At 37.9% G+C, this 22,014-nt stretch overlaps 1 protein-coding gene across 4 annotated transcripts in view; it reads right to left on the bottom strand.

Moving 5' to 3' along the window:
• Positions 1-21,270, bottom strand: part of CFI (complement factor I) — a 44,500-nt gene extending 23,230 nt beyond the window's left edge. For 3 of the 4 annotated variants that reach the window (XM_007495990.3, XM_007495992.3, XM_007495993.3), the window contains exons 1-4: positions 21,066-21,269; positions 16,110-16,380; positions 11,677-11,824; positions 5,068-5,246 (exon numbers count right to left, since the gene is read on the bottom strand). In XM_007495990.3, the coding sequence (XP_007496052.2) occupies positions 5,068-5,246; positions 11,677-11,824; positions 16,110-16,380; positions 21,066-21,122 (655 nt within the window). In that variant the 5' untranslated portion in view covers positions 21,123-21,269. Of the gene's footprint in view, positions 1-5,067; positions 5,247-11,676; positions 11,825-16,109; positions 16,381-21,065 lie in introns of all 4 variants that reach the window. The other variant, XM_007495991.3, reaches the window with a different exon arrangement.
• Between the last annotated feature and the right edge of the window lie 744 nt (positions 21,271-22,014).

The raw sequence follows: 22,014 nt of genomic DNA, 5'->3' as shown, positions 1-22,014 counted from the left end.
AATTTTTGGAATACTATTGTACTATAAGGTATGATGAACTGCTTGATTTCTATATGAACCAGAAAGACTCCAAGAACTGAAGCAGAGTGAGATAAGCAGAACCAGGATAACACTGTACACAGAAAGTGAAACACTATGGAACAATCAAATGTAATAGACTTTGCTACTAGTAGCAATACAATGATGAAGAACAATCCCATGGAACTTATAAAAAAGAATGCTATCCACATCTAGAGAAAGAATCATGGGAATAGAAATATAGGAGAAAAACATGATTTATCACTTGGTTATATGGGTATAACCTCACTACTCTCCACTGCTGGAAAGATCCTTGCCCGTGTTATACTCAACAGACTCCTGTCATCTGTTTCAGAGCAGAACCTGCCTGAATCACAATGTGGCTTCCGACCAGATCGCAGCACCATCGACATGGTCTTCACGGTGAGGCAAATGCAGGAAAAATGCCTTGAGCAGAACCTGAGTCTCTACATTGTCTTCCTAGACCTGACAAAGGCGTTTGACACAGTGAACAGGGACGCATTGTGGGTGATCCTCAGCAAGCTCGGTTGCCCAGCAAAATTCGTCAAACTGATCCAGCTCTTTCATGTCGACATGACAGGGGAAGTCCTATCTGGTGGAGAGACTTCCGATTGCTTCAACATCTCCAATGGCATGAAACAAGGCTGTGTCCTCGCTCCGGTACTATTCAACCTATACTTCACCCAAGTATTATGACATGCTGTGATGGATCTAGACCTGGGCGTCTACATCAAATACCGACTGGATGGCTCACTATTCGACCTTCGCCGCCTGACTTCAAAAACAAAGACAACAGAGAGACTCATCCTGGAAGCTCTCTTCGCAGATGACTGTGCTCTCATGGCCCACCAAGAAAATCATCTCCAAACCATTGTGGATAGGTTCTCCACCGCAACAAAACTGTTTGGCCTGACTATCAGCCTCAGCAAAACAGAGGTGCTGTACCAACCTGCACCAGGGAGGCCAACGAACCAGCCGTGCATTACAATCGACAGCACGCAGCTTTCTAACGTCAACACTTTCAAGTACCTGGGCAGCACCATCGCCAACGACGGGTCCCTAGACCACGAGATCAATGCCAGGATCCAAAAGGCCAGCCAGGCACTCGGGCGGCTGCGCTGCAAAGTCCTCCAACACAGCGGTGTAAGCACTGCGACGAAGCTCAAAGTGTACAACGCAGTGGTCCTCAGCTCGCTCCTGTACGGTTGTGAGACATGGACACTGTACCGGAAGCACATGAAACAGCTGGAGCAATTCCACCAACGCTCCCTCCGGTCAATCATGAGGATCCGATGGCAGGACCGAATCACCAACCAGGAAGTCCTCGACAGAGCCAACTCCACCAGCATCGAAGTCCTGGTCCTCAAAACCCAGCTACGATGGTCTGGACACGTCATCCGCATGGACCCACAGCGAATACCAAGACAGGTATTCTACGGTGAACTGTCAGCTGGACTCAGGAAACAAGGCCAACCGAAGAGAAGATTCAAGGATCAGCTAAAGTCCAACTTGAGGTGGGCTGGCATGACACCAAAGCAACTAGAACTCGCTGCCTTGGACAGAAGCAGCTGGCGAACCCACATTCACCATGCAGCCACCACCTTTGAAGATGAGCGACGTCGACGTCTTGCCGCTGCGCGTGAACGCCGACACCAGGCCACAACCGCACCTCCCGTAACAACTGGCGTCCCAGGCCCCATGTGCCACAAACTGTGCGCCTCAGCCTTTGGACTCCAAAGCCACGTGAGGGTACACCGTAGATAAAACTGCACAAAGACAATAGTCATTCTCGGTCACCGAGAGACTACCACTACTACTATATGGGTATATGATTTGGGGTAGTGCTTTTTAAAAGATTACTCTATTACAAATATGAATAATAAGGAAGTAGGTTTTAAGAAATAAGACATGTATAACCCAGTGGAACTGCTGGGGAGAGAGAGAATATGAATCATGGATAACCATAGGAAAATGTTCTAAAAAAATAATAAAATAATGTGAAAAAAATTTATTCACTTCAATGTACCTAGATTTTCCCTAAACATCTAGAAATAAGAGGATTAACATTAAGAAAGCGAATTTCAGCATAGTATAGAAGGTATAGGTTATAGACCATAAATACAGAGCTGGAAGGGGTCTTTAGCTCACCCAGTCCAATCTTCTTATTTTACAACTGAGGAAACCAAGTTTCAGAGTTACTAGGTGACTTAATTTTAGTAAAGAGCAGAGCTGGGAATTGAACCTAGATAATCTGAATCCAAATACAGCCCCCTCTTTTTTTTTTCAGCCCTTTGTATACTAAACCTCATTGCCTCCAATTAATACAATGTGCAAATGTCTTCTGTGCAGTTGCATTGAAACCCAACCAGGGAGATTTTTTTTATGGGAGGTTTCCCCTTTTGGGGGCAGGGGTTCTAGGCATACTGCCAGATGTTGGCACATATAATTCTCATTCATTCCTTTATTAGTGGTCTGTTTTCATTTTCTCCTGATGATCATGTCTGCTATATCATCCACTTGCCTTAAAGATACCAAAACCACTACCAAACTTTGATGCTATCCCTGAATTTAGCCTCTCTCAGGAACATCTGTGCTCAAGCACAGTGAAAAGATATTGTCAACAGGCAATTTGCTATATTGGTTAAACACAAGGCTCCACCAAGAGATGTACCACATTAATTATTATTAGTAGAGTTACTGTTTTCTTGTCCATGAGATACCTTAAGCCTCATGGATACAGGATGAAAGGAAGTAGTTGGCCATTACAGTATCCTACCTGGGTCAATGATGTGGTAATTCAAAGATTTAAGTACAATTCCTTCAGTAAAATATTTAAGTTGATGTTTGCATGGCAACTGAAGGTTTCTGGAAATATCTTGGAAGAAAGAGGCTGTGGGAAAATTCAAGAATCATATTTGTTACCCTTCAAAAATTAGCTCAAACACTACTTTAAATATGGGGCTCTCATCTTCTGGTGACCCCTCTACCAAAAAAAAAAACAAACTATCTTCTAAGTGTTTTTGCATATATATTTTTATACCCCCACATGCATACATGTTGTCTTTCTTATATAATATAATGGTAACATGTCACAATCAGAATTTAATAAAGGGGCAAACTGAGGCAGACCTACACAAAATAACATTTATTAGCAGTCATGCTACCTGTTAATAAATGGGTCAGTGGCTTGCTTCCATTTATGCCAAAAGACCCTGAACAAAAGGTTTTGGGGGAGTAAAAGAACAGAACAAAACAGGATAGATGACATCATGGGATTGGGGGCAACATGACTGATTACAGAGCTGAGGCATAGGGACACATGATTGACGGGAAGTTTGGCGTTGGAGACTAGCAACTACCCCACTTCTCTCAGGAGACTAAGACGTGCTCATTGTGTCCAGGTGTGAGATAGCAGCCAAGACTTCTGGACAGCAAACCAGACATCCTCGGGCTCCCTTATGTTTACACACATTCCCAAAGTCCCTTAAATTCCTTGGAACCAAGAAAGCTGAGTTTTAAAACTCTACCCCTTACAGGCCAGCTGAACTCTGAAAACGAAGTCCAGAGACGAGGAACTTTGACATAAGCAGTCATGGGACAAAGCCAACCAACTGTAAATGGATCTATAAGAAAATGATACAGAATCGATTTTTATCTTCTCAAGCATTTCTATACGTTTGTGAAAGTTTATAGATTTGCAGAAGAAACCAAAAGTTTATGTGGGTTTACAACGACTTCATCGCGTCGTGCCTTGCCTTTTGCAGTCGCCACCTCAAGTCTCTCCCCACTCCAATCCATCCTCCGCTCCCTTGTCTACTTGGTGTTTCGACCGCGTCGTTCCCCTGGTCCATGAACTCGAGCGGCTCCCTCCGGGATCAAACCTGAAACCCTCTGTTTGACTTCTCAGAATCGAAGCCCTTCCTCCCCTTCTCAGTCAGGACCCAGGGACACGAGCCTCCGTACTGTTCCTTACCCACCACACACTATTTCCAGACGCCGTGGTTCATCTCCGCCCTCGAGCTCCCTCCGCTGAAGTCTCACGTTCTGCAAGGAAGCCGGGAGGCTCCTCATCTGGGCGCCTTCCCGCTGGGACCACAGCCGATTTACCCTTCCGTGGCCCGTTTGGACTTAGTTGTTTGCGTGTTACTCTCCACGTCAGAATAGGAGCTTCTGGAGGGTAAAACTGCTCTCTGCCTTTCTTTATAAGCCTTGCGCTTAGTACAATATTCGGCACCTAGGAGGGGATTAGTCATGGTCGGCTAATGGACGGATAGTCTGTGTCCGCGGGCACCCGACAGTCTTGTCGGTTTCATTTCCTCTGAAATCCATAACATCATTGCCTTCATTTGCTTGTGATTGTGGAAGAGATCCATTCATTTGAGGCTGGGCTACATGTATATTTTTAAACCCTTACCTTCTGTCTTAGAACCAAAATCATATATTGGCTCCAAGGCAGAAGAGTGGTAAGGGCTAGGCAATGGGGGTTAAGTGACTTACCCAGGGTCACACCCCTAGGAAGTGTCTGGGGCCAGATTTGAATCTAGTACTTTCCTGTCTCTTGGGCTGGCTCTCCATCCCCTGAGCCACCTACCTATCTGCCTCAGCTACATATTTAGTAAAGGATTCATTTTAAGTCAATAATAATAATTAACTTTATATAGTGTTTACTACATATCAGGTATTAAGTTCTTTACAATTATTATCTTTACAACATTTGTTATATTATAAACAATAATGTACAACAATAAACAATAACAACAATAATATACAACAATAATAATAATATACAACAATCTTTACAACCACCCTGGAAAGTAGGTACTACTATTATCCCCATTTTACAGATGAGGAAACAGAAGAAGGCAAAAGTTAAATGACTTACCCAGGGTCACACAACTAATAAGTATTTGAAGCTCAAGGTCTACTGTTCTCTCTAGTGAGCCCTCTTGCTACCCCTAAATCAAAGGCCGGGTGTGTGTGTATGTATGTGTGAAGTAAAGGAGAATATTAAGCAAATGTTCTACCAACCTGTATCTCGTGTACTACATGCCACACCAGCAAATTGCTTGCCATTAGCTTTCCTTTTTGTTAAAACACATTCTGCCAGAGTGGTCTCCAGTCCTCTACAGTTTGCTTCCAAACAGTCAGTGATGTTGACACCAACATCAGCAGGCAATTGAAATGTCTTCTTTAAATCAAGGGCTCCTCTGAGGAGGTACAAACAAATAAATAAGTGAAAAAAAAAGAATGAGTAAAACAAGTGAAAGTAGCATACCTTGGGAGTAGAAACGCAGAAGAAAAACAACTGCTTGATCACATGGGATCAATGACATATATAAAACCCAGTGGAGTTGCACGTTGGCTACAGGAGGGGGTGGAAATAGGGGAGAGAAACAACATGAACCATGGAACCATGGGAAAATATTCTAAATAAATTAATTAAATAAAAATTTTGAAATAAGAGTAGCATACTTAATGTTGCATTAATTAATGTAATTAATTTATATCCCATTTTTGAACCATCTCAATGACTGAATGATACTAATTTTCATTACAAAAGATTAAAAACAAGAATTGCTTCTGTCACTTTCCATATTGTAGGGAAAAGAGCTATAGCTTTGGAACATTGGCATCCAAGTTCTACATTTTGGGCAAATCCAGGACTCAGTTTACTCATTGGTAAAATGAAGACAGGGATATTTGTCTTGCCTGATTCACAATGGCATTAAGAGAATCAAAAGCAATTTTATTACCATACATGTATATATGTATGTGTATTTGTATGTCTATGAAAGCACTTTGAAAAATTAAGTATTACCTATTCTATGGTGATTTTGGTTGAAGTAAAAATGTATCCTGAAGTAAACTTAAAAAAAAAATCAATTGAGCTTTATTTTTATTCTGAATTCTCATCCTTTCTCTCCTTCACTTATTGAGAAAGGAAGAAAAACAAAACCTATAATAATACATGTTGTCAAGCAAGACAGATCCCCAAATTAGCCATATCCAACCCCCACCCCCAATTGCTTCAATGTGTACTCTGAGTCTATTGCCTCTTTCTGGAGGTGGATGGCATGTTTCATCATGAAACTTCTGTAACCATGGTAGGTTATTGTGTTTGTTAGTTAGTAGTGAATTATTTTTGTGTCAATCATGGCTTCTTAAACTGGGGTTCAGGGAACCCCAAAAGATCCACAGGTAAATTTCAGGACTTGGATGAGGAAAAAAACAAGCTCTTTATTTTCATTAACCTCTAACTGAAATTTAGCATTTTCTTAAAAAGAATGCAAGCAATAAACATTGTTCTGAGGAGGGGTCCATTGGCTGTATCAATCTGCCACAGGGGTGTATTACATGCATTCACACAAAAGGTTAAGAACCTCTGCTCCATTAAGTGGGTTTCTTTTTCCTGTATAGAATTAATGGGAAGACTCTGCTATCTGCAGATGGCCTTTAAGGGGAAAAATGGGTGTGTTGTGAATCTTAAATTTTCTCAGACTCTACCTCGGAAAATTATCTTAAGGTTATGGTTAAGGTTATTTCCCATTTAAACAATGGAGGTACTTGATCAGGAATGTATTGGGAACTTTAAAATTACTCCACCCATACTTGGGCATACCTTAGGGGAAGATAAAGTTGTAAAACTCCTTACTGAACAATGAAAAAGTACTTTACTCATACTTATAGGGAGGCAAAAAACCTTAAGCTAGGTCTATTTTTAGATCTAATACAAAAGGGTGCTAAGTACCTATGAAGGTCAAATTAATCACTAAAAGGTCAGGCAACTTACAAAGGGCAAACTTAGCAAGAGGTATGAAGTACTCAGAAGATATAATCTACCCAGAGAAGGTGAGACCTAAAAACTAAGAATGGGCAGTCCTAGGAAAAGCATCTACTGTGATTGGTAGACGTGAAAATTTAGGGGAAGTGACACAAGAGAAAATTTTCTTTAAAAGGAAGGGCTGGAGGGCTCTAAAATTAATTCAGCTTTTTGAGCTGAATTGGAGGTCAGGAGTCAGAGCTGGCTCCCTGAACTTAGTTTAGGAGTTTGGAAGCTGAATAGGAGCTGGTCTCTCTGAACACTAGAGCTTGCTTGGAATGATCTTGTGGTGAGTGATTAAGGACTGACTAGTCCCTCTTAAAGCTCAGGCCTAGGCCCTTTTCCTACTATTTCCTCTTACTCTGTCTCTTTCCCTTTCCTTAATTCCTTCATTTGTATTAATTAAAATCTCCATAAAACCCAGCTGACTTGGGTATTTCATATTTGGGAATTTTCCCCATGGCGACGACGTATTTAGGTATTAAGTCAAAACACTAAAATTATCTCACAGTATCTCTGCTCTAAAATGTCAACCTCATATTACCATTAGACTTTATTTCAACCATTATCGCTTCATTTTTTGTGAATTAGGAGGGATTTTCTGTTTTCTGTTATCTAATTTGCAAGTTTCAATACTCCTAGGAGGGATCATAATTTAAGGACTAATAGCTGATATCTTAATTATTTGAGAACCAAGGTGCCAGTACATGGAACTATCTGTCCATCAGCTGCAAGGGGATTCGGATACAATTGGATATCTACTAGTGGATCCTATTCCTTTTTATTTTTTCTGTTTGCCTTAGGATGTAGTAGGGATGTGCTAGCTTTTGAATAAAAGCAGCTATGATTTTTACAAAAGGCAGAAAACCTACCCATAATAACTGAAGCTTCCTGAGGGGCCCCTAGATTCAGCATTGAAAAAAGGCATTGTGAAGAGGCAGTTTGCTATAGCCATTGACCATGCAGATTAGCCAAGATACAGCCTAGATACTTTAGACAAAGTAAGTCAGTGACTGGGCATCTGACTTCTGAAAAGTATGGAGACAAGGACTATTTTGAAGTGCCCAATTCATGGAGGAGAATGTGAGAGGGCTGGAGCAAGCTTCCCCCTATTCTCCATATTATCATGGAGAACAAAGTATTTCTTGAAAAAACACCTTCTGGGCCAAGCTCCCAATTCAGATCTGGGGGTTGGGATCCCAAGGGGTTGACTGTTCTTAGGTACATGTTATTCTTGAAAATGACAGTTCATAAGTCCCAATGGGAGTGCTTACCTTTCATAGTTAGCAAGGAGCTATTAGCAATTAGCTCAAGGAAAAGGCATTTACCAAAAGGGCATGGTAAGAACAGTAGCTATAAATATCTCTCTCATAGCTACCTATAAGTAGGCACATAAAACAAATTAGTAGAGAGGGGCCCCACAGGGAACTTGTGGTGAAGTGAATCAAAGCTCTAGGCCTGACAGAGCACAGCTCAGTTTGTTAACTGGACTCTCTTCCTGTCTGTCAGAGCCCTTTTCAGAGCTTTCTCTTGACTTGACTGCCAAGGCCTTGCTCCTTTCTCAGTCTAGTGCCTCCTCCAGGGCAAGTGTCTCTATTGCAAGCTACAGTGGCTAATTGAAAGAGGGAGGAGAAGATGAAATTATGCTTAAGCTCTGGGTTCTTCAAAAGCTGAGATTCTTTTCTACATTTCCAAAGCCTACGTTCCTCAGAGCTATCTCCAGCTTCCATTGACTCCTTAGAAAGTGTCTTCCTTTCTAAGGATTATCAAGGCTGTGTCTGAGTCTTTTGTTAGACCATAAATAGAAGCTGGATAATTCTATCAAGTTTGAATGGAGAAAGTCTTCATATTTCACAAAGAGCGAAGGAAAGATACATAGATCTTTTAACTTAATTAAGACCACAATATATTATGATCTCTTTTTACCTCCCTTTGCACTCTGCAATTTCAATTGATTGGAGTCTCCTAATCATCCCCAACCCCTTACAAATGGAACATCTAATTGAAAGAGAAAACAAAGCTAAAAAGGGATATGAAGGGGAATCCTGACCTCTGTAAGAAAGCTAGAGGATAGAAGAATGCAATGCAGATAAATAAGAGAAAAAAAGGCATTTAGAGTTAGGTGATAGCTATGAAACTCTTTCTACAGGAAGGGGCAGTTAGGTGATAGCTTTGAAACTCTTCCTATTGAAAGAGACAGTTAGGTAGTACAATGGATAAAGGGCCTGGAGTCAAGAAGACCTGAGGTTAAATCTGGTCTCAAATATTTATAAGCTGTATGATCCTGGGCAAATTCCTTGACCTCTACCTTCTTCAGTTTTTCCATCTATGAAATCGGGATAATTATAGTACCTATCCCCCAGGATTGTTATGAAGATAAGGTGAGATTTTATTTGTAAAGTGCTTTGCAAACCTTAAAATACTATGTAAATATTAGCTATTACTAAATAAGATAAACTAGAAACATTAAATTAATTGAAAAATTAGAAAGGATACAGATTTGACCACAAAGGTAACACTGAGACATGGTGGGATAGGACTTATGACTGCAACAAGTACTTGGAAGATATGTGTTATTTAGGAGGAATAGAACAAGGCATGGTAGAGTAGCATTGCATATTATAAACCCCTGCCCACACACACACAGACAGAAATCCAAGAACCAACAGGTGTAACATAATGGAAAGCATTTTGGGTAACAATAATCAAAGGAGAGACAAAAGGCATATCATCATCAGAATATGCTAAAGATTCCATGGACAGAAGGAAAAATTAGATAAAGACTCATAAATATGGAAGAGGAGAACATTAATCATAATGAGGGGGGCTTCAATTATATGGGTATTTCTTGGTACTTTCTTTCTGGTACAAGCAGCAGTATTTGTTTAATTATTTCTCTTGACTTGACTGCTAAGGCCTTGCTCCTTGCTCAGTCTAGTGCCTCCTACAGGGCAAGTGTCTCTATTGCAAGCTACAATGGCTAACTGAAAGAGGGAGGAGAAGATGAATAGTGCTCAAGCTCTGGATTCTTCCAAAGCTGAGAACCCAGCTTTTAATAACAAGTTTGAAAGATTTAGGAGGTAGTAAGGAAGAATAATTTTTCTAGTCCTGAACTTGAGCAACAAGGAAGGCCAGGCTCTTGAAGGACAAATAATGGGAACTTTGGGGAAAGGTAAGCATTCCATCGTAGACAGAGTTCCTGGCAGGAGAGAGGAAAGACACATGTAGTCTATCATGTACTCTAGATTTGGGGAAAGTAGATATCAAAGGGTTCAGAAAATATTAAGATTCAGTGTTCTGATCATCAGCAGAGGATGTCTGTCCAAAAGGGATAGGAAATTTTCAAGATTTAAGTTTTAAAGATTCAAACAAAAAAGATTTTCATGAGGAAAATGAGGAATTGACTAACAAGATGGATGTGTCTGCTCTAGGACCATCTTGTAAGAATAGTTTTAGGAACATTAAAACTCAAAATTAACTGAGGTTAGCAATGAATGTTAAAGACAAGAAAAAGAGGTTAATGGTTATGTTGAAGCTAAAAGGAATATCAGAGAAGAGATAGGACCATTGTTCAGGGAAGATGAGGTACCCAGGAATGGTGGAAAGAGGCTGAAGAGGGAATGTGAGGGGGTGTCAGAGGGTATAACTGATCTGGCCTTTAGAGTAAGGACTCATGCTCCATGTTGAACTATTTGACTATGTCAAGGACTTTGATGGGAAGAACTTTCTTTTCTAGGTCTTCAGTAGATATGGCTGCTGAGGAGGCAGGGGCTACAGCACCTGAAAGCATTTACCAGGTCACATCTTCACAAGAGTGCCCCAGATGCTTGATGGAAGATGGCTGGGATGGGAGTTGAGGGGAGCAGGTCAGTGGTCTGATGATGGTGCTGCTCTCCCTGAGGCTTTCAGGCTCAAGGTTCTGGTCCATCTTCACAGGAGCCTGAGGGGGTGAGGATTTAGAAATGTGGAGAAAGTGGCTTAACTTGCTTGGCACATTTGCCTCATCTTTTTCCTTGAATGTGCTTTGTTATAGCAGCTAGGCTAGCTTTGCCTACCTAATGGATGGCAGCTGGTGGTGGGTTCTCCCCTGAATTATAGCCATAGGACTGGGCTGGAAATAGGATGAATGGTTATTTCAAGGCAGGTCCAAGGGTACATGGTGGTTGAGGCAATGATTGTGATTTGATTCACTTGGGAGAATAGGAGTGAGAAAAATGAGGAAGTAGTTGGAAGGTGTCAGTAAGGCTGGAAATCATGTGCATGAGCTCTCTGGATGTGTTCTCAAGTTTGGAGGAAAAAAGACAGAGAAAGCCCATTCTTTTGCTTAAGTGAACAAAATCTAAAAGGTCAAGGGCTTTTCACAACTGTTAAGTAATTAATAGTAAGATTACTAGTAAAATTTTTAATAATAAAAATTATTGGGGCAGCTGGGTAGCTCAGTGGATTGAGAGCTAGCCCTAGAGACGGGGGGTCCTAGGTTCAAATCTGGCCTCAGACACTTCCCAGCTGTGTGACCCTGGGCAAGTCACTTGACCCCCATTGCCTACCCTTACCACTCTTCTGCCTTGGAGCCAATACACGGTATTGACTCCAAGACGGAAGGTAAGGGTTTTAATAAAAATAATAATAATAATAATAATAAAAATTATTACTGAAAAAAACTAATAGCAAAACAGTAAAAAAAAAGAAAAAAGAAAACCTCTATAAAGTTTGTGGCCATAATTAGAAAATCAGTAAGCATACAGATAGAGCCAAAAACTCAAGCCTGTGAAACAATAACAATAATAATGATTTTATAACTTTTTAAAAGCACTTACCCTTTAAACCCACGATAGAAACAGGCCACATTTTCTTCATTTATGCCCCAATTGTTTTTACACATGAAGAATGTAACATTTCCCATTTTGACTTCCACAAGTCCCTCTGCCTCAGTATTTCCAAATTTCAAAGATAGATCGAATTGATCTAAAAGAGGAACCAAATCAATTAGCATTTACCTTCTTGGAGTCACCACCAATTTCCCTTGCTGGGGTGAGAGAGCTGATCAACAATTGCTCCCTTGCTCAGCTATGCTGACTCTTGTTGGCCTGGGTCAAGGATGCTGCATGGTCTCTTCATCATACTTGGCTTCTACTGACATTGATTCTGGGACTAGAGTTGGTAGGGGAAGCTCAGATGCCCTCCTGGTCTCCTGAGCATCTAGGAGCTCTCATTTCAAGATCCTTCTTCACCCAAATTAGGAAAGAAGAAACCCAACAGGAGCAGAGGCACCTTGCATTTGTGGAGTGTGAATCAGACTTTCTATGTCTAGCATCAGCAAGTTTTAAATTAATCAGCCAGAAGCTGAAAACACCCCTACTTAACTTTGTTAGCCATCAAATACGAGAATTTACAAGTCACTTAATTAAGTTCACACCCTCGGAAACTCAATCAGTCAGGAACTTGTGAATCTTTTTGATAAGAGTTGACACCTTCAGAGGATAAGAGGTGTGAATCCCACAGACATTGTTCCCTGGGCAGTGCTAGGTAATTTGGAAGCTGTGATTGAAGAGGGGAAAGGACAACAAGGACTATAAAAGTCCTTGGCTCTTCCACAAGGAGACTCCTGGAGGAGGATTCTGGAGTTTTCTGGGTTGAAGAGGCTTGCTGGGTTATGGGCTTCTGAGCAGATAAGAAGCCTGAACAAAGACAATGTGTCTCAGGAATCCTGGTTACAAGAAACTTTAATTATCATATTTTTTCTCCTTGTGACCTTTCCAAGTATACAGATTTAGCAATGAGCACTATAAAGGAGATTCTAGCCATTCCCTACACTGGTCCTTTTAACTTGCTGTTTTGTTAGCTACAGAAACTGACAGGTGATGTAGAAGAAATTGACATTCAGAAAAAACTGGCTTGAACTAGGTGGAGGAGCTTGCAAACCACTTAGAGAATTCACACCCTTAGAAATTCAATCAATCAGGAAACTGAACCTTTTGATGATAAATTGACCATCAGAGGATGACCTTCAGAGGCTTTTGATAAGAGTTGACACCTTCAGAGGATGAGAGGTGTGAATCCCACAGACACTACCTCCTGGGCAGTACTAGACAATTTGGAAACTATGATTGGCCCTGACAAGGATCCACTATAAAAGGCCCTGAATTTCTGGGGCTGAGGAAGTCAACTCCAAGAAGGAAGTCAGCTTTGAGAAGGACTTGGACTTCAAGAAGGAAGTCAGCTTCAAAAAGAAGGTCAGTTCAAGGAAGAAAGTTGGCCTTCAGCTAGTCATTGTCTTGACCTGCCTCTTGGAGGAAACTTGGGTGAGTGGATAGCTGGCTTTCCCTTCCTGTCTTCTGGAGAGAGTTTAATTTCAGTTGAAGGTCAACAAGTCATGGCTGAGTAGGTCAATGTCTTCTCTACCCTTTTATATTTCTCTACTTTCACTCGACCTGTTTTGTAAATAAAAGCTAGTAAAAGTCCCTTCTACTTTGAGCAATAATACTTTATATCATATATTTTAGTCAAACCATTAATTTTAACTATTACAATTCCATCTTTTTTGTAAATAAAGCTTTTGTAAAGTCATTTCGGCTTGAGCTATAATATTTTAAATCGGTGACCACAATATTACTTTAGAATTCTCACATATTTAGTCAAACTATAAATTTAATCCCTTACACATTTATGGGACAGGCTGCTGGGTCAAGGAGTTGTCCCAGTGCATCTCCTCCACCCAAAGGACCACAGTTTTTACCAATTCTTCCTCCTCACTTGAAAGCATTTGGGGAAGAGAACTAGAGATAGCCCTCTAGTCAACAAAAATATTTTAATCATCAGGTGTGAATTAATTGTTTGAAATGACTGAAAAAGTAATGGAATATGATTATAATTGAATGTAATGGAATATTGTTAAGACAACTATGAAGAATTCAGAGAAAAATAGGAAGACTTGTATGAACTCATATGGAGTGAATAAAGTAGAACCAGGAGTCAATATAGACAATGGACATAAAAGAAAACACTTTATAAGACTCAAGGATTCTGATCAATACAGTGACTGATCATGACTTTAAAAGATTAATAATGAAACATGCCTCCCATTTCATGGCAGAGAGATAAAGGAAAGAATGAAACATATTTTCCTGGTTGTAAATTTATTCTTCTTGACCACTTATTTGTAACAAGGTTGTATGTAGTGGTGGAGGGTAAATAGTGTTGGTGAGGCAAAAAGGAAGAAGAAGAAGAAAGGAGGAGGAGGAGAAGGCAGAAGAGAAGGAGGAAGAGGAGGAGAAAGAAAAGCATATTACTGAAACATTAAAAAAATACACAGAGGTTCTGAAAGGGACAGAGAAACAAGACAGTGTTGATACTATCATGTTAAATTTAACATACATAAACACAGCAAAGTATTGGAAGGGAAAATGTGTCTGCCACAAGTTGGGCATGAAACTCAACTAAACTAGATTATCCTAAAGGCATTTATAGGAGAAACTGGAAGGAAGACAACAACCAGACAAAAATGGAACAGACCTAGAACAGAGTAGATTAGCTTTTCTATTAAAACTTTTCTCATTATTGTCACCAGTGGAATCATCACAATATTTAGACTCTAATTGAAGCCCTATTATACTATATAAAACTTGCCTCTAATCTCTTATTGATGGATTGTGGGTGAACGAGAAAACCTATGTTTGCAGACATGATGATTATGACACATTTATTCTGCTCCACTATAATTTTATTAGGAGGCAGAGTTTTTATTAGGGGTGGCAGTGATTGGAGGGAGGAAAGTAGAGGAGTAGCAATAGTAAGTAATGGGAAAAAAATTGAAAAGGAGAAATAAAAGGATCAATGAAATATTTTTTAAATAAACCTTGTCACCTTGGGTTGGAGTTGGTGAAATCATTAGCCCCCTTTTCAGAATAATGTTTTTAAATGCATGAAATACAATTACAAAGGGAATTATATGTAATTCAATTTCATTAAAATACAGTTTATCTAAGTATTTAAAAAAGTTCAAGTTTAAGATACCATAAAACTCTAAATTTATGATCCAATGATCTACAATAAACATAAGAAACCTTTCCCATAAGATCAAAGGCAAAGAAAGATATCTATTACTACCTTTATTAATTGAAAGAATGTTAGAAATCCTAGCTATAGCCATAAGACAATATAGAGAAATTGAGGGAATAAGAATAGGCAAAGAATACATGATATGATATTTTACTTAAAGAACCATAGAGAGTCAACAAAAATTATCTGGGAATTCACCTACCAAAATACAACCAGGAAGTATGTGAATATAACTATAAAATACTTTATAGAAGCAAAAGTGTCTAGATACTTGGAAATATATTAACTGCTCATGGTTTGGCCTTGTCAATCTAATAACAATTGTAACACTCCTGAAAATAATTTTTCGATTCAGGCCCATACCAATCAAACTTCCAAAGCTTATTTTATTAAATTGGGGAAAAAAACCAACTAAATTCTTACGGAGGAATAAAAAGTCAATAATATCAGGAAATTATAAGAAATTGTGAGAGAAGGGTATTAACAGTACCAGATCTCAAAATATATTTCAAAACATAATGCATCAAATATTTTCACATGGACTAAAAAGTAGAAAAGTTGATCAGTAGTGCAGATTGAGTTTATAATATCTAGAAGCAAACGCACATAGTACCACAGTGTCTATTAAGGCCAAGGATTCCAACTGCTGGGATGAGGACAGAATTTAGACAAACATGTCACACCATATACTACAATAAGCTTCAAGTGAACATGAGATATAAATAAATTAGAGGCTGTAGGGCTATAGTTCAGAAAGCAGTTTGCATACCCTGGAATAGATGCTAACTTACTACTCAGCATCCCCAAAGCCATGTTCTTAAGATCCAGATAGATATTTTCTAGTGAACCTACAAAATGCCATTCGTTGACACTATATTTCCCTTCTGGCATCTTATTGCTCCTATTCTGTGCAGCCATTGTTCAATTGTGGCTTTGGACTTGCCACCAAGGACTACATTTGGCATCTTTCTGTTTAGACTTCTGGTCCTCCTCAAACTCATAGCTTTGACCTCAGCACATTTTGTTTGATCTTTATAAACATTCCTCTTTTCCTTCACTTATGTTTCATACCCTTGGTCTGTTAATTGCCCCAACGTCTTAGCAAGCCTTGGCACCCACTGCCTTATCCCAGGGGAGAAGGAGAAGGGGTTCCAGCAGACCCCTTTTCTTTTTAGTTTTGGAGCTTTCCTACCTTGACCATGGCAAGTTCCATTATTTAAAAACTTTGTTTTCAGATTAATGCATTCATGGCTCTTTAGTTGACAATAATTATTATAGGTTCTCCCAGTAGTTGAACACACGGACCCAACAAGCTTTGGACATTGGTAAGGAAGTTTACAAATACAACTTCCATCAATACATTTTTCCCATGGTTGGCAGAAGACTTTCTCACAGGACTGATGTGTGTATTTTTCCCTTAAACATTTTTCATCTAGAAGAGTCCCTTGAGTTTGCTGTGGATTCTATAAAACACAAATAGGCATTAGGTAGATGTCAGAAAGCAGGAAAGAGAAACAAGACTTTTGGTACAGATGAAATCAATGATTCTAAAACCAACATAAAATTCTTTTAACTGGAACAGGGAGGTCCTGTTATTCTCAGGACCAATAAGGCAATGGACATCTTAAAAACAATTTAAGACAACCAATTTAAGACACTTTATAATATTTTGAACTAAACATTTCAAATAATTTCAAATTCAAATATAAAATTCTAGGCTAATTTATGCAACACTCTCAATGATTCTGTGGTGAAGTGAAAAAAAAAAAGAGCTGGCTTTCTTTCAGGGAGATCTGGATTCAAGTCCTGCCTCTGACATATATTGGTTTTATGGCCCAGGGAATATCATATAGCCTCTCAGTGACCCCAGGCAATTCCCTAAGACTATATATACATTTCAGTTAATCCACAACCATGGAAGAGTTTGCTACATTGGGAGTTTCCTACATTTAGAACATCACAGATCTGGACATTCTCTCCCTCTGCCCCTCCAACCCCACAAAAGAAAGAAAATGTGTGCCCTTTCTCGTACACAATAGTTTTCCCTGGAAAAGAATGCTGTTTCTTAGAACTCAAGCGAGGTACCTTTGGCTCAAAATCTAGGAACCTGACATTAAGGGATAAATAGACTTTCTTTACATTTGAAGATGTGCTTACAGGAAAGCAGAATAATTCAATTAAAGTTTTTTCTTCCTCTCTTTTAGCTTATTCTTATTTAAAAAAAAATTTTAATTACAGTTGACAAACATTTATTATATAGGCTTGCTATTACCTTTGCTAAGGGCTGTCACAAAAGGCAAAAAGAGTCCTTGTCCTTAGGAGTTCATGTGCTAGCCTCTAGAACCTCTTTGCAAAAGAGCATTAATACAAGACTTCTCAAATGTTGGAAATTCATTCCTCTCATATAATTTCTCATCTAAGGAACAATATTAAACTCTTCCAAATGAAAGCCATACTGAAGGAGTTTGGGTGTTGGTGGAAAGTCATGTTGTTCCAACATATTCAACTTCTTTTAAAAAATTATTTAATTTTTAATTTAATGTTTAATTAATAACATTATTAAAAATTATTTAAGTATTTTTCCAAAGTTACATGATTCATGTTCTCTCCCTCCCTCCTCCTGGAGTTGACAAACAATTCCACTGGGTTATACATATATTGTCATAAAGTTTTTTTCTGTTGCTTAACCTTATTAAATAGTTACTTTTTCTGTCTGATCTGTGTTCTGCCCTCATTACAGCAGTCACTGAAGCTCTTCCAATCAAGCTGGCTTATTTGTTTTTATCTTTCCCAACAGAGCATTGGCACTCAAACACTGGTTTCTCCATTCAGGCTGCTTCCCAAGGCTGTAACTAGGATTTCCTTTACCTAGGGCAAAAACTTTTCAGAGGGGCATGGAAGTGATAGAGAGTCCAGGGACAGCTTGACCTTGGATAGACTTGTGGCAGGAGTGGGATGACTCGTCTCCAAGAGAGTCAGACCTCCAGTGGTTGTTTGGTTGGTGGAGGCAGGACTAAAGGAGAAGGGCACCATGGTGGCAGGACCTTGGGAAGGAAGAAATGCCATGGAATAGGATATGCTGTACCATTATTCAGCATCTGCGGTGCACCAGGCATTGTGTGGCTGCCTGGAGGTAGAATTATATATATATTAGGAAATACTATCTATATCTTCAAAATATATATATATATATTAGGAAATACTATCTATATCTTCAAAATATATATATATATATATATTAGGAAATACTATCTATATCTTCAAAATATATATATATTAGGAAATACTATCTATATCTTCAAAATATATATATATTAGGAAATACTATCTATATCTTCAAAATATATATATATATTAGGAAATACTATCTATATCTTCAAAATATATATATATATATTAGGAAATACTATCTATATCTTCAAAATATATATATATTAGGAAATACTATCTATATCTTCAAAATATATATATATATTAGGAAATACTATCTATATCTTCAAAATATATATATATTAGGAAATACTATCTATATCTTCAAAATATATATATATTAGGAAATACTATCTATATCTTCAAAATATATATATATATTAGGAAATACTATCTATATCTTCAAAATATATATATATATTAGGAAATACTATCTATATCTTCAAAATATATATATATTAGGAAATACTATCTATATCTTCAAAATATATATATATTAGGACATACTATCTATATCTTCAAAATATATATATATTAGGAAATACTATCTATATCTTCAAAATATATATATATTAGGAATACTATCTATATCTTCAAAATATATATATATTAGGAAATACTATCTATATCTTCAAAATATATATATATTAGGAAATACTATCTATATCTTCAAAATATATATATATTAGGAAATACTATCTATATCTTCAAAATATATATATTAGGAATACTATCTATATCTTCAAAATATATATATATTAGGAATACTATCTATATCTTCAAAAAATATATATATTAGGAATACTATCTATATCTTCAAAATATATATATATTAGGAATACTATCTATATCTTCAAAAAATATATATATTAGGAATACTATCTATATCTTCAAAATATATATATATTAGGAATACTATCTATATCTTCAAAAAATATATATATTAGGAATACTATCTATATCTTCAAAATATATATATATTAGGAAATACTATCTATATCTTCAATATATATATATATATATTAGGAAATACTATCTATATCTTCAAAATGCCTTTACAGAGATGGAAGACCCAAGCTAGCCTAGACTTCACAAATTGGTGGCCCTTTTGGACTTCTGAATTTTTGAAACTGAGTTTAGTTTTGGAAGAAAGGAGACGGAAATGAAGTCATTAGTATTCTGGTGAGGGGATGGGGCACCCATTGGGAACTGAACCTTTCCATTCATTTACCTGTTAAGGAGAGATTGACTCAATGCTAGTATCGCAATGAAGGCAGAAGACAATTTTTTTTCCTTTAGAAGAGTGAGCTCAGGAGAGGAAGCTGGCCTCTGTAGCCCAAAGTCTGGTAAATGACTTCTTCCTAGCCAAATGAACTGTCCCTGCACTGTCCATTTTCCTTTCACACACTCATTTTATGGTCCCCTTCTTAGAAGAGTAAATGTGATGGCTGCTGAAGGGGAAGTAAGATATCATAAACTGTACTAAATCCTTAGTTCTGCGAGTAATCCTGGCACTGTTATATAACCAGTTTGGCAAAATAGGCTGGAATCAGATTGTGAATGACTTTAAATCTACCAACAGGAGGGATGTGTGTTTTGTCCTAGAAGCAGTGACATGGATTAAGAATGATAGAGACTCTAATTTCATTGGTATAAGGGAAGTCATGATGAGAAAACTTACTCTATCAGTGCACGTTGCTTCCTTCTATGTACTTTAGAAGACAGAAAGGTTAAATTATGCCTCCACTATGTATTAGTGGTGGAATTTGAACCTAGTTCTTCTCAGAATTAAGAGCAGGAATCTATTACTGCTTTAGGCATATCAATTTGGAAGTTGTGGGTATAGAGATCAGAGCTTGAACTTTGTGGCCTCTGTAATACCTAAAATGTAATACTCAATTTATATTTGATAATTGAATTAATTAATGAAAAAGTAATAAATTATGATCATGGCCTATAAGTTTGCACCAATATAATTTGCCTTAACTAATTTTCTATGTACCAGCCATAAAAATTATAACTGTAATTTATTTTATTTATTTATTTTTTAAATATCCACCTTCTGTCTTGGAACCAATACCATGTACTGGTTCCAAGACAGAAGTGTGGTAAGGGCTAGGCAATGGGAGTTAAGTGACTTGCCCAGAGTCACACAGCTGAGAAGTGTCTGAGGTCAGATTTGAACCTAGGACCTCCCATCTCTAGTCGTGGCTCTCAATCCACTGAGCTACCCAGCTGCCCCCTGTAACTGTAATTTATATTTAAATCCCTTAAAATATATATTTTAAAAAAAACCCTTACCTTCCATCTTAGAGTCAATACTGTGTATTGGTTCCAAGGCAGAAGAGTGGTAAGGGCTAGGCAATGGGGGTCAAGTGACTTGCCCAGGGTCACACAGCCGGGGAAGTGTCTGAGGTCAGATTTTGAACCCAGGACTCCTGTCTCTAGGCCTAGCTCTCAATACACTGAGCTACCCAGCTGCCTCCCCCCTTAAAATATTTTGATGATCCTTACATCCCCAAAACATTTGATATAAAATTTGATGACTGAAGTAAATAATAATGATAAATTATATTTACGGATCTCAATATAGTTTAAAATGTTATTTATTAAAACACATATTAATGTTTTGGATGATAATATATATTTAACCCAGATTGAATTGCTTGCCAGCTCCCGCAGGGGAATCAGAAAGGAGAGAGGGAGATAGTTTTGATCATATAACTTCAGAAAACTTATGCAAAAATATGTTATTATATGTAATTATTAAATAAATAAATGACCAAAACACATTAAGAATCTTCTGCCAGACTTTTAAACTATATAATATTTAAACAAAAGTATTAGTTAAGCATTCTAAAATCCAGACTTGAAGCTAGTATTTAATATGTATATCCATTTTAAAGGAAAATAGTTACAGAAGGAATAAAGTACTTACATTACCAGAACTTAAGCCAGCACACAAAAGTAAGAGAAGATAAAGAACCAGTTCCATGTTGTTGATTAGAGTGGTCTTTGTGTCTAGGATTCTTTTCCACCTTGAATCTTCTCTGAGTTTTTAATTTTTAACCTCTGGAAAAATATTTAAAAAAGGGAAAATCCTATACAAGAGCTTTGTACTTTTGAACTCTCAAATAGTTTGGATGCTACCCAATAAGCCTTACGGTAAATGAAACCTCAAAAAAGGCTTCCAAGTAAACATTAAGCCTGGGAACCAATAGGAACTATACTTCCGACAAAAGCAGGTGATTTTTTCCCTACTCTTTTAGAAAGTAATATTTCAGCAACCAATGAAGACGGAGTTGAAATTAAGCCAATTTTTTTTTATTTGCCTAGATTCATTTCCTGCTTTTATGCTAATCTTTTAGTGGTTTGCCCGATAATGTGAAATTAATAATATTTTTCATGAACATAAAGACCTAGAGAAGAAGCAAGTTGAGAAAAGTTAATATCCCAGTAAAAATTCTACCATTGGTCCCATACTTTAAGTCTTGGTAGGACTTGCCAGGATTTGCCTTCTATTTGTGTATATATATAAGACCCTTATCATCTGTCTTAGAATCAATAGTAAGTATTGGTTCTAAGGCAGGAGAGTGTAAGGGTTTGGAACTGGAGTTAAGTGACTTGCCCAGGATCACCCAGCTAGGAAGTGTACTGGTGGCATATCTTTTGAGGAAGTAGGGTTCTCTCCGCTCTGCCACCAGCAACCTAGTAGGTATCTTACATCAGTGGAGCTTTTGATAATACCAAGTGCTTTATAGACATTCTTTTATTGTTGTGATTATTATCACAACCTAGATGGAAGTTGCAGGGAAAGAGATCTCCTGACCAAAGTGATGAAGAACTTCCTGACAATAAGAACTGTCCAAAAATGGAATGGCATATCC

Source organism: Monodelphis domestica, chromosome 6 (assembly GCF_027887165.1).
Source record: "Monodelphis domestica isolate mMonDom1 chromosome 6, mMonDom1.pri, whole genome shotgun sequence".
In the NCBI taxonomy this organism is placed as follows: domain Eukaryota; kingdom Metazoa; phylum Chordata; class Mammalia; order Didelphimorphia; family Didelphidae; genus Monodelphis; species Monodelphis domestica.
This window is presented reverse-complemented; position numbering and strand designations above follow the sequence as displayed.